The sequence below is a fragment of the Bolinopsis microptera genome, chromosome 2 (assembly GCF_026151205.1).
Source record: "Bolinopsis microptera isolate Bmic1 chromosome 2, MBARI_Bmic_1.0, whole genome shotgun sequence".
NCBI classification, from domain to species: Eukaryota; Metazoa; Ctenophora; class Tentaculata; order Lobata; family Bolinopsidae; genus Bolinopsis; species Bolinopsis microptera.
In genome coordinates, this window is record NC_087073.1 from 6,794,883 (window position 1) to 6,808,738 (window position 13,856).

Sequence of the window (13,856 nt, forward strand, 5' to 3'; positions counted from 1 at the left end):
TATAATGCTTCGATTTACCATTCATATTTCGTATTTCTTGCCTTTTGCTATTTCCTTTGAATGCAGCTAACTTGATATGTAACTAGTTATTATTTGAGTTTGAGCTTGTGACGTGCTTTTTTCACTCTGCGAGTCTCGTCTGTTGTGAAGTTGTTGTCATCCAAACTGCTTTTACCCTCTCGAGTCTCTAAAATTAAACACTGCCCTCCTAATAATCCACCTGTTGAATAACCTTTAATTTTAGGAATTCGGTTTATCAAATGTCCACTGGAGACCTCAAGAATCATGGTACTAGACTACAGTCTTTACTCCGAACGACCAAGTATTCTACTGACATCAATTACCAATCTTTGTTTTACGGATGCCCCCAAGAGTATCTTCCTCTACTCCACTATTTGTTCCAAGATTATTCGCTATCCTTTTCCAAGTATCTGTTAAAGCAGGGTTACGAAATGAGTGGTAAATCAGATAAACAGTTCATTGATGTTGTTTACAAAGTGCTTCGGGATGAGTTTGAATATGTCCCAAGGCTAAGCAAAGACAAATTCTTCAGTAACGGATTCACAGAGCAAAAGCTCATCCTCACTAATTCAATTTATCAGTATGTCATTGACAAGTGTAGAAGTTTTAGAAAACAGAAGCCCAAGAACGTATCCAACAAGGAAAATGCTAATCCAAACAAAACGAGATCAGTAAACAAGCAGATTCCTAAATTTGATCAGTCATCGTTAGTTGCAGTCGAACTGCCTGATGAGACTGTTGAACCAGAGGAAGTTCCACTTCCCTGCCCCGAGCACTCCCCCATGAGGAGGGCTCCTCAACCCAACATCTCTCAACCCTACGACTTGTCTGATGTGATTGATGAAAGTATTATTGAGATTCCCATAGAAAACATACAGAGCATACCCCCTGCAACTCCACAGACCAAAGTTTACAGCGAGATGGGAGCCAGGGAGGTCTTTGCACTTGATCATTTGACTGCTAATCCAATGGAGATTGTGGACAGTACGCCCCACACAGTTCTGAACAGTGTTCAGTTAGTACCTGTTGGTGAGACATGTGAGATGATCCCTGTTAGTGTTACTAGGGAGGTCGAGGAAAAAGTATCTGTTGAAACAAAAAAACAGGAATCTGGTTCTCTAACCTGTGCCACCCCATGCTGCCATGCTGCTGACATAGCTGACATTAAGAATTATCTTGTCACTATCAGTGCTAGACTGGACATTTTGGAATCCAAAGCAAAACACCCTGGGAAACAGAATTTTATCCCTGCTCCTGAGATGAGCTTTCCTGTAGCTTTGAACAATGTACATGTTAAAAGTACCTTTTGTCCTGCTCCTAATGACTCACAATTTGACGAATCCCTTCAAAAATTTGTAACATTTGATGAATCAGTCACCAGTAATTCCTCCACTTCCTCTGTTTCTACCTCAGCAGAAGATAATGAGGATGCCATTAAGAATTTCCTTAAGACAGTTCAAGAGAGGTTACATGATACGAGATCTTTTTTGAGAACATACGATACATCTTAACTTAGCTTTTCTTGGTTATGAGCTAGTAGAAAATATTCTTTATAGAGGAACATATAATTATATCATTAAATTATGTTATGACACTGTAGCTGTAGTGAATAAATTTGACCAAATTAAAGTAACGTTATCTTTAACAAGCAAATTCAGACAATATTTTTCACATTATTATGTATTTTTATTTATAATATTTTCACGCCTGTAGCACCTCCTTTGCCTGGTTGACGATTATATCAATTCAATAAACATGACTATTTTGGTGTGTTTGTTTTTCTTAAATGTATAGGGAAGGTGCTGATTTTATCACACAGTTTGTTTTTATTATAAAATTGTAAATAAAGCTTGCACATCACCAAATCAGCTGTAGGTAATGTGTACAGGATCATAAACATGTTAAATGTAACTTTGACCAGACTTTCTTTATTTCAGATAGCAAATTTAGCGTTGTTTCACTGAACTACAACTAACAAGATTGTATACTTTTAAAAACTCAGTTAATATTCTGTACGAAAGAACTAAGCTTCATGTTAATTATATTTGTAAACACCTATTAGGGGTGTTTTTGGCAGTAAGGGTGCACATGTATGGCCCCTGTGTCCCTTAACTCTAGCTGGCGTGCTGTGTCCAAGAAAAAGAAGCGATCTAATAATAACGACGAAGAACGTAGGTTGCCGCGTGATGTGTTTCGCTGTTCTCTTTTTTTGGGTGCTAATTTTAATGTTCTCACTCTTTCGTAGCACTTTGAGATGGAGATTGAGTATATTTATCTCGAACGTGAGTCTAGCCGTTTAAAGCATGCTGTCCCAAAAAACGTAGGTGTTAAATTTTGGAGAGCATGTTGCGCTATAATAGCTAATCACAATTCACAGCATGAACCATCTGAGATATGCTGGGCTCAAATGCTGGGCTCTATATTTCCGGCTTAGTATAATTTAATTAATTTCGGTCATGGAGAGCCATGGACAGTAGTGGAGAGCCATGGACGGCATTGTCTACATATTAAGTGGGGTAAGTGTCTATAGAATTAGCTTTTAGTGTAATTCTTAGAAATTCTGATCTTTCAGCGGGCTGTTTTCAGTTGTGATATCAGATTAAATTGGCTCGTTCTATTCAATAAATCTGTATCAATAGGTGGCCATTAAACTAGCTGAGTTGAGACACAGTTAATAAACTGCGGAGTGACTAAAATGCTATACAGCAAAAACAGAAAGCTCCAACCAAACACTCCACCTACTGATCCTAACCACCCTAACAACTCTCAAGCTCTCTCTCTTCAACCCTCATTCCCTCACTCCTCTTGGTGCACAAAACCATTCCAACCTATGTATGTCCCCCTTACGGGTTCCACAAGCCCAACGGTACATAGTTAGACGAAAAACAGAGAAGCCTTGATTGCCAGATCAAGGACTGCATCAGTAGCAGCGAAATACGGATATACCTTCTCCCTTACAGTCAGCGAGCTGACAACTATCTGACTGTGTCTTTTAGGCCTTGCCACACCACCTTCGCTATTGCATCCGCTCGCCCGTATTCACTGACACATGCCACACCTGGGTTTAGTATGAAGATGTACGCATATTCACCCAAGATGCGGAGATGCCTCAGTTTAGCAAGTTGAGATACAACAGCAAACTCACAGGAGCATGGATCAGAATCATCAGTTACCAACCTGACACCGTTTCGGGGCTTTAATCGCAATACGGTTTCCTGTCAGGCGCCCCAGCAGTCCACCCTTGAACCACCATCTGATCCGAGAGTCACTTGAGGAGACCCGTTAGAGCTCGCAATTGGCGACGAGATAACGTTTATGGTTCCTCTAGATGTTATAGTGAACTCTCAATATACATAATAGCTTGTAAAGTATGTGATGCTTTGTACGGTGCATTGTTCTAGATCTCCCTGGAGCGAGCTCTCACATTGGGGATAATAAAAGAGTTATGCAGCAATGGAATCTATCAATATCAGCTGCGCTATGAGTGCACACCTTTACAAGTTATTTTTAGCGTGCACAATGCACATTATTCAACATGAAAGGAATTGTCACATGTAATATTACATGTTAGGCTATAAAATAATAGAATACAGGTAGAATTCAGATGATTCAGGTTAATTTGCGAATGTATCGGTAGACGGCTGAGTTCTAATCTGGCGGACTTTGGTTGGCTGCTACTATTATCACGTGACTTGTACAATTTAATCTAAGCTGACGACGATAATCATACGATTTTAGAAGCTCCCAAACGAAAGCTTTATCGTATAAATGATACTTATCCAGAAGCCTTCTCACAGTAATCTAAATCGAGTTCCATTGCAATGAGCTGAGAGGGAGTCAAGTTACTAGGTTGTCTTCTACTTTGTAATGTTCCCGTATTTGGGTCTGGCTAGTTAGCTGTTGTGTAGCTTATCTGAATACGTGCTCTTGATCTGTAAAGTTTGTGCTTTTTTAAAAACGAGACTTTCAACTGGAGCTGTGCGCTCTTGAAGGTTGAGTGGAGCTACAAGACCTTTTTTCATGTTGTAGTTCAACACAACTAAAATGTCAGTTTCGTTTTTCAGCCTTTCGTACAGTGAATGTGTGTGGATTTGGTACGCGGGTTTTGTGATGATTTCTTCAGAACTGAGACCAATAGAGTTGCGCAATGAAGTCCATTTAATTTTCTATTGAGTTCTTTCACTGCGGGCTGCAGTCTCATCAAATCAAGGGATTGAAGATCCATGTCACGTGACCTTCACAGTGTTTACAGTTCTCATTATATACCTGCTCTGTCTCTCCCTCACTAAAGCTGTTTAACACTTTACCTTCGAAGCGTTAATGTTATTCATCATGATTGGTTGCTGTACGCTCTCAACATGTATACTACTGGTTTGTCTTGTTACGTAGAGTGCTCTGACAGTGAGGTCTACTGTATGCAAATGCAGCAACTCCTTAGTTTCGTTTGCAATGATTAGACTCTGTCCTAGCTAGAAACAAGTGTCATTACGCTCTCTCTCTCTGTGCTCTCTACTCGATCTTGTAGAGCTAACGTTTGACAAGTAAGGTTAAGGTATCCAGCAATGTATTATAGAGTGTATATATATATTACACTATGTATTCACATGGTTACATCCTTACTACACCGAGCAGTGGTAACAGCTGCTCAGCCTGTTTAACACTATGTCCACTTCCCTGGATCTCTCGGCCGAGTGCCAAGTTTTCAGACATGTGTAATCACCAACCTTCCCCATATAAAGTTACTTACCTAGTGAACTGTAACCCAAGTTCCGGGTGTTAGCTCCAGATGTAAACAATTGCAATGTATAATGTTCACAATGTACAGTGTACACCCAGTATACCCAGTGGAGTATGAATGACAGGAATGCATGCCATGACACACTATAAATCTTTACTAGTTACGTAACTCTTGTAACTTTTACTTATGATAATTTAACCATTTCTTTAAACATTACACCCTTGAACATACTTGAACACACTTGAACACACTAGAGCACACTTGAACACACTTGAACACACTAGAGCACACGGTTAGAATGTTAGATGGCTCAGACTTTTAAGTACACACTAACGATCCTGATTGTGTAGAACTGTCGTGTGAAATTAGAGGAAGGCAGATTAGGGAGATCTAGTTTAGGTATAAGTGGTACAGTAATATCAGCTGCACTAAACATACCATGTAATAGATCTCCTGGCAAGGGATCATCTTCTTAATCGAGTTCATAGTTGAGAAACTTGCATTTAAGAGCGGTTAACTGGATTGCTGCAGCTAAGCAGCTACTACAATGGTTTTACTTTTAAAATGTTTTAGAGGAGTGACAGTGGGAGTGTCGCTAAAATCTCTCTTAGCTACTACACGTAATCATTATTTAGGTATTTTAAAGTCGATAATATGCTTATCTTCTAGTTCTACATATAATTTGTCACAAGATTTACCTGCATGATGATAATACAATGTTTGAATGAGTTGAATCTGCTTTTGTTTGTGTGCTTTTCTCTTATTTTGTATGTTGCATGCCCTTTTTTATGTGAGCCTGTGTTTCAACAAAAACCCTGCTGTTTAAAACTTAAATGGTCTGCAGAATTTTCTTCTGTACATGTACTGAAGCCCTATGAAGGGTAAATATAAATTTCACAAAACCTAAAATCAAATTAAAATTAACATTAAGGAAAATATGACTTGATGATCCCTATTTCTATTAAGTTGTGCTATATTGCCTGAGTCAGAAGTTATCACCACTTTTGTTAATGGATATTGGATATGTTAGTGAAAACGTCGTGGTAACCAGTGTGATGACTTTATGGTAACCATGGTGATGACGTATAATATTCAGGGATGAGCAGTAGCGGCGAAGCTACAGGATCTGATAGCTCTGAGTACAGAGGCTGGCTGCTAAAATGGACTAATTACATTAAGGGTTACAGACAACGGTGGTTCGTTCTCAGCGATGGGCTCTTATCTTACTACAGGTTATTTTTGTTGAATTTGACTCAAATACGTAATTGTGTTATTGTATAACTAAATCAATAACTTTTGGTATTTTTTACACGCTTCAAAAATAAATATGTACTCCAAATGTGTTTAGGCCATACAAGCATGTAGCTATTTTATAATATGTCTTAGAAGACCGAGTTGCATGGTTCGCTTTATGCTCTGCTAAACTAATATTTTACCAATTCAAACTCAACTACAGAATGCTGCTCACGATTATGATACATACATTTAAAGATTAAATACTCGTAATATGTATACACTATACAGTAGTGACCATTGCAGACTGTAACTCTACCGTAATGGTTACTCTAAATATTTTATCGTGTTCTATCGACCTTATTGTCTTAATTTGCTTCGGACTGCATCATTAACTTGCAAATAAAGACCACGTGGGTATTCCAGATATGGACTGATGTCAGTCCAATGACCATTGCATGAGCCATATTGATAATGATCAACACTGGTGACCACCACATATTTTGCTTATATTTTGTAATTTTGACTGCGCGCGCGAAAACATTAGGGTTATAGAACACCTCTTATTAAAAGTGTTCAGTGCAGTCACGCACTGTCTCTTTTAAGATCTGTAGAAATTAGCAACGTAACGATATTAAAATGAGTTAAACGATTTAAAATGATAAGGTAAATGGCAATGAGTAATCGACTGGCTTCCGAGATAAGTATGGGCCATGTGTAGTATCTTATTTGAAAATGAGTATCGTATTTAATGTAGAGGCATTTTCTGCTAATTCTTGCTGTGTTTTTATTGTAGATTTCACACAGTTAGATATTCAGTTGCATTGGCTGTTCGGTTTACTGTGTTTTTGTGTAAAACATGTTCAAGGGGGCAAAGTATTGTAAGAATAGTTGTAAAGAATAGGTGCATGGTAATGAGTATTGTAAGAATAGTTGTAAAGAACAGGTGCATGGTAATGAGTATTGTAAGAATAGTTGTAAAGAACAGGTGCATGGTAATGAGTATTGTAAGAATAGTTGTAAAGAACAGGTGCATGGTAATGAGTATTGTAAGAATAGTTGTAAAGAATAGGTGCATGGTAATGAGTATTGTAAGAATAGTTGTAAAGAATAGGTGCATGGTAATGAGTATTGTAAGAATAGTTGTAAAGAACAGGTGCATGGTAATGAGTATTGTAAGAATAGCTGTAAAGAATAGGTGCATGGTAATGAGTATTGTAAGAATAGTTGTAAAGAATAGGTGCATGGTAATGAGTATTGTAAGAATAGTTGTAAAGAATAGGTGCATGGTAATGAGTATTGTAAGAATAGTTGTAAAGAACAGGTGCATGGTAATGAGTATTGTAAGAATAGTTGTAAAGAATAGGTGCATGGTAATAAGTATTGTAAGAATAGTTGTAAAGAATAGGTGCATGGTAATGAGTATTGTAAGAATAGTTGTAAAGAACAGGTGCATGGTAATGAGTATTGTAAGATTTACTCATTACCATGCACCAATTCTTTACAACTATTCTTACAATACTCATTACCATGCACCTATTCTTTACAACTATTCTTACAATACTCATTACCATGCACCTATTCTTTACAACTATTCTTACAATCAGTGGCGTAACGTTGCCTGTTGGCGCCCCCCTGCCGAAAAGGCGCCCCCCTGTTGGCGCCCCCTCCCCTTTTGGTGCCCCTCCCTAAAATTGAACAAATTAGGTGATTTTAGAAGATACGCCGGTAAAAATCTCTAAAAAAGTGTGTATCTAGAGCAAAACGCGCAGTTTTGCTAGTACTTTAGTTAAGTTTTCGAAATTGTCCCACATTCAAACGACGATTTGGCGCCCCCCTAAGACGGCGCCCCCCTGCACAGCGGGGTCAGCAGGGCCCTTCGTTACGCCACTGCTTACAATACTCATTACCATGCATGGAATCGACTGGCTTCCGAGATAAGTATGGGCCATGTGTAGTATCTTATTTGAAAATGAGTATCGTATTTAATGTAGAGGCATTTTCTGCTAATTCTTGCTGTGTTTTTATTGTAGATTTCACACAGTTAGATATTCAGTTGCATTGGCTGTTCGGTTTACTGTGTTTTTGTGTAAAACATGTTCAAGGGGGCAAAGTATTGTAAGAATAGTTGTAAAGAATAGGTGCATGGTAATGAGTATTGTAAGAATAGTTGTAAAGAATAGGTGCATGGTAATGAGTATTGTAAGAATAGTTGTAAAGAACAGGTGCATGGTAATGAGTATTGTAAGAATAGTTGTAAAGAACAGGTGCATGGTAATGAGTATTGTAAGAATAGTTGTAAAGAACAGGTGCATGGTAATGAGTATTGTAAGAATAGTTGTAAAGAATAGGTGCATGGTAATGAGTATTGTAAGAATAGTTGTAAAGAATAGGTGCATGGTAATGAGTATTGTAAGAATAGTTGTAAAGAACAGGTGCATGGTAATGAGTATTGTAAGAATAGCTGTAAAGAATAGGTGCATGGTAATGAGTATTGTAAGAATAGTTGTAAAGAATAGGTGCATGGTAATGAGTATTGTAAGAATAGTTGTAAAGAATAGGTGCATGGTAATGAGTATTGTAAGAATAGTTGTAAAGAATAGGTGCATGGTAATGAGTATTGTAAGAATAGTTGTAAAGAACAGGTGCATGGTAATGAGTATTGTAAGAATAGCTGTAAAGAATAGGTGCATGGTAATGAGTATTGTAAGAATAGTTGTAAAGAATAGGTGCATGGTAATGAGTATTGTAAGAATAGTTGTAAAGAATAGGTGCATGCTAATGAGTATTGTAAGAATAGTTGTAAAGAATATGTGCATGGTAATGAGTATTGTAAGAATAGTTGTAAAGAATAGGTGCATGGTAATGAGTATTGTAAGAATAGTTGTAAAGAACAGGTGCATGGTAATGAGTATTGTAAGAATAGTTGTAAAGAAGAGGTGCATGGTAATGAGTATTGTAAGAATAGTTGTAAAGAATAGGTGCATGGTAATGAGTATTGTAAGAATAGTTGTAAAGAACAGGTGCATGGTAATGAGTATTGTAAGAATAGTTGTAAAGAATAGGTGCATGGTAATGAGTATTGTAAGAATAGTTGTAAAGAATAGGTGCATGGTAATGAGTATTGTAAGAATAGTTGTAAAGAATAGGTGCATGGTAATGAGTATTGTAAGAATAGCTGTAAAGAATAGGTGCATGGTAATGAGTATTGTAAGAATAGCTGTAAAGAATAGGTGCATGGTAATGAGTATTGTAAGAATAGTTGTAAAGAATAGGTGCATGGTAATGAGTATTGTAAGAATAGTTGTAAAGAATAGGTGCATGGTAATGAGTATTGTAAGAATAGTTGTAAAGAATAGGTGCATGGTAATGAGTATTGTAAGAATAGCTGTAAAGAATAGGTGCATGGTAATGAGTATTGTAAGAATAGTTGTAAAGAATAGGTGCATGGTAATGAGTATTGTAAGAATAGTTGTAAAGAATAGGTGCATGGTAATGAGTATTGTAAGAATAGTTGTAAAGAATAGGTGCATGGTAATGAGTATTGTAAGAATAGCTGTAAAGAATAGGTGCATGGTAATGAGTATTGTAAGAATAGTTGTAAAGAATAGGTGCATGGTAATGAGTATTGTAAGAATAGCTGTAAAGAATAGGTGCATGGTAATGAGTATTGTAAGAATAGCTGCAAAGAATAGGTGCATGGTAATGAGTATTGTAAGAATAGTTGTAAAGAATAGGTGCATGGTAATGAGTATTGTAAGAATAGTTGTAAAGAATAGGTGCATGGTAATGAGTATTGTAAGAATAGTTGTAAAGAATAGGTAATCCTGTATCTGGTCAAAACCTGGCACAACTTAGCGAGTTTAGAAGGTTTGAGATGTTATTTGTGCTCCCTAGGGTCTCTACTTCAAAAAAAATTTGGGTGGATAATTTTTTATGTGTCTTTAAACCCGTGACCACGCCCTTTTTAAAGCGTGGGAAAAATTTGACCAAAATTATTGAAATTTGCCTAGAATATTTGATGGGGGTCTCTAAATGGCTTGTTATGATGCTACCAGTATTACTAGAACATAATAAAATAAAATGTGGGTAAATAAAAGTGGAGTTGCACCCTGACCACGCCCATTTACACAATTTTTGGGGGAAAATTCGGAAAATTCGAAGTTGTCTACTCTAGCAGCAGGGAGGTGTTTAGTTTGTATTTACACTGCTGAATCGAGTTAAATAGGTTATATAAGTCACTAAATTCAATTAATTGGGCATGTTGAGCCATTAGTTCAGCCTTGGGGAACCACGCCCATATTTCATATTAGGCGTGTATGTGAGAAATTTTTATCTCAGCTTCTGAAGGCCGTAGAAACTTAATCTTTGGCTTAAAATTACCGCAATATGTAAGTTTATATTGACACTATTAAGGTGCTGAAGCTCCCCGGGACTCACTTTTGGATAAAAAAGAGAAAAACTGATATTTACTGAGTCTGAAGCGCAAGTTACAAACAAACAAGAAAACTACCCTAGCAGCTAGGTTAAGTGAAATAAGCACTTCAATGTATACAATTTTACTCGACACAGTGTCCTTCGTAAGGTCTAAAGGTCATTCTGTCTTCTGAGCTAGAATAATTTGATTTTGAGTGCCAACTTTTATCAGTAGTCCAACCCTGGCCTAGGTGATAACATTTCTAAATTGCCCTCAGGCGCAAATATATGATTTTTCTATCCATCTCAGCTCCTAAATATTATAGGACATTCAAGATAACCACAACAGCAGAATGGCCATATTTATATACAAGCTATGAAGCAGTATGGGGTCTATATTGCATAGTTTTTGAGATATTTATTTTTAAAACATGATTTTTAAAGATATCTTGGGCTTAAAAGATATTAACAATATAACAAACGTTCAACACTACCGCATTTATGTAATTTCACATCTCCCGAGCTACTGCATCTCTCAAGCTACTTAAATTTGAAGCTTGATGCATCAACTACCGTCTAACAGCACCATCAGGTCATCTTAGAAATCACAGGCAACCCGCCGGTCAGCTATCTCTAGCTAAGCTCATTTCAGTACCCGTTGACTATAATATATGCCCACTTTTATGGCAGTACAACCTCATCTAGCAAAGTCCAGCTGAAGCTACTAACAGTTACCTCCAGCCATATCCTATTTTTACTTTTCCCTCTAATTCTAGCTCTCTCCACCGACTTCAATCTCATTTAGGAAACTCCAGAGCTCCAGCACTAGCTAACTGCAGCTCTAGCTATCTTCTGCTATTATCCTTTCCCTTCTTAAATTTGATCCTTCGAACAGATGTTGAGCAATGAAACGCAAACATAATCTTAGCATCCTTTCCCTCCATTATTAGCTCTTTTCACTGACCTCAATGAGTCAATCTCATCAAGCAAATTCCGGCTTTACCAACCTTCATTTACCTCCAGGCTCCAACTCTTCCTTGTTGCTGTCCTCTTCAACTAATTGTAGCTTCTAGCCTGCTAGCTATCACCAGTATCACCATATCACCAGAATTTGGCCGGATATTCAACCGGAAATTTCTTTTTTTAATGTTCCTAAAATGTATATTAGGACGCAATAAAACTACCGGACCACGATGTATGGGGACTTGCCACCCCATGGCAACATTAAAATATATTTAATGTTGTTACATCGTTTCCTGTTAACATAAAACTCCGTTACAAAATGAACTGGGATCTGGCAATACTACACCTTAGTTCGATAAAATATGATAAAGTAATGTATAACTAGACTTAAGTAAAAGTCTGAAAGAATATAGAATTCTTGCTAAAGGGCATCCAGTCAGTGCTCTCAGTGACCAGTGAATTCCACGCCTCCACGGTCGCTTGTTATCTGTCAGCGAATGTTCAAGATCAGTTGATGTGAGATTTTGTGTAACACAGAGAGTCAAAACAGCTATCATTTATGTTTTATTTATGAGCATTTCAAGCAGAGGGTCCCTGCTTTATTGTGGAAAGCAAACCCGGCCCGTGGCTATAAAAGGTTGCTATAAAATCTAGATTGGATGATACTGGTGATAGCTAGCAGGCTAGAAGCTACAATTAGTCGAAGAGGACAGTAACAAGGAAGAGTTGGAGCCTGGAGGTAAATGAAGGTTGGTAAAGCCGGAATTTGCTTGATGAGATTGAGGTCAGTGGAAAGAGCTAATATTGGAGGGAAAGGATAATAGCAGAAGATAGCTAGAGCTGCAGTTAGCTGGTGCTGGAGTTTCCTAAATAAGATTGAGGTCGGTGGAAAGTGCTAGAATTGGAGGGAAAAGTAAAAATAGGGTATGGCTGGAGGTAACTGTTAGTAGCTTCAGCTGGACTTTGCTAGATGAGGTTGTACTGCCATAAAAGTGGGCATATATTATAGTCAACGGGTACTGAAATGAGCTTAGCTAGAGATAGCTGACCGGCGGGTTGCCTGTGATTTCTAAGATGACCTGATGGTGCTGTTAGACGGTAGTTGATGCATCAAGCTTCAAATTTAAGTAGCTTGAGAGATGCAGTAGCTCGGGAGATGTGAAATTACATAAATGCGGTAGTGTTGAACGTTTGTTATATTGTTAATGTCTTTTAAGCCCAAGATATCTTTAAAAATCATGTTTTAAAAATAAATATCTCAAAAACTATGCAATATAGACCCCATACTGCTTCATAGCTTGTATATAAATATGGCCATTCTGCTGTTGTGGTTATCTTGAATGTCCTATAATATTTAGGAGCTGAGATGGATAGAAAAATCATATATTTGCGCCTGAGGGCAATTTAGAAATGTTATCACCTAGGCCAGGGTTGGACTACTGATAAAAGTTGGCACTCAAAATCAAATTATTCTAGCTCAGAATGACCTTTAGATCTTACGAAGGACACTGTGTCGAGTAAAATTGTATACATTGAAGTGCTTATTTCACTTATAACCTAGCTGCTAGGGTAGTTTTCTTGTTTGTTTGTAACTTGCGCTTCAGTAAATATCAGTTTTTCTCTTTTTTATCCAAAAGTGAGTCCCGGGGAGCTTCAGCACCTTAATAGTGTCAATATAAACTTACATATTGCGGTAATTTTAAGCCAAAGATTAAGTTTCTACGGCCTTCAGAAGCTGAGATAAAAATTTCTCACATACACGCCTAATATGAAATATGGGCGTGGTTCCCCAAGGCTGAACTAATGGCTCAACATGCCCAATTAATTGAATTTAGTGACTTATATAACCTATTTAACTCGATTCAGCAGTGTAAATACAAACTAAACACCTCCCTGCTGCTAGAGTAGACAACTTCGAATTTTCCGAATTTTCCCCCAAAAATTGTGTAAATGGGCGTGGTCAGGGTGCAACTCCACTTTTATTTACCCACATTTTATTTTATTATGTTCTAGTAATACTGGTAGCATCATAACAAGCCATTTAGAGACCCCCATCAAATATTCTAGGCAAATTTCAATAATTTTGGTCAAATTTTTCCCACGCTTTAAAAAGGGCGTGGTCACGGGTTTAAAGACACATAAAAAATTATCCACCCAAATTTTTTTTGAAGTAGAGACCCTAGGGAGCACAAATAACATCTCAAACCTTCTAAACTCGCTAAGTTGTGCCAGGTTTTGACCAGATACTCTATTAAGGTGCATGGTAATGAGTATTGTAAGAATAGTTGTAAAGAATAGGTGCATGGTAATGAGTATTGTAAGAATAGTTGTAAAGAATAGGTGCATGGTAATGAGTATTGTAAGAATAGTTGTAAAGAATAGGTGCATGGTAATGAGTATTGTAAGAATAGTTGTAAAGAATAGGTGCATGGTAATGAGTATTGTAAGAATAGTTGTAAAGAATAGGTGCATGGTAATGAGTATT

General features: G+C 37.4%; 2 protein-coding genes across 5 annotated transcripts in view; both read left to right on the forward strand.

The window, feature by feature from the left end:
• Nucleotides 1-13,856, forward strand: part of LOC134826420 (oxysterol-binding protein 1-like) — a 37,373-nt gene that overhangs the window by 6,393 nt on the left and 17,124 nt on the right. For 3 of the 4 annotated variants that reach the window (XM_063838782.1, XM_063838786.1, XM_063838783.1), the window contains one exon: nucleotides 5,856-5,991. In XM_063838782.1, the coding sequence (XP_063694852.1) occupies nucleotides 5,856-5,991 (136 nt within the window). Of the gene's footprint in view, nucleotides 1-2,077; nucleotides 2,193-5,855; nucleotides 5,992-13,856 lie in introns of those variants that run through there. The other variant, XM_063838784.1, reaches the window with a different exon arrangement.
• LOC134826421 (centrosomal protein of 44 kDa-like) lies at nucleotides 227-1,957 on the forward strand. The gene has a single exon (XM_063838787.1). It carries the CDS (start codon nucleotides 261-263, stop codon nucleotides 1,530-1,532), a length of 1,272 nt encoding a protein of 423 aa, XP_063694857.1. The 5' UTR covers nucleotides 227-260; the 3' UTR covers nucleotides 1,533-1,957.

Coding starts and splice junctions, on each gene's coding strand:
- LOC134826421 (XM_063838787.1), top strand. CDS start 261: ATGTCCACTGGAGACCTCAAGAATCATGGTACTAGACTACAGTCTTTA.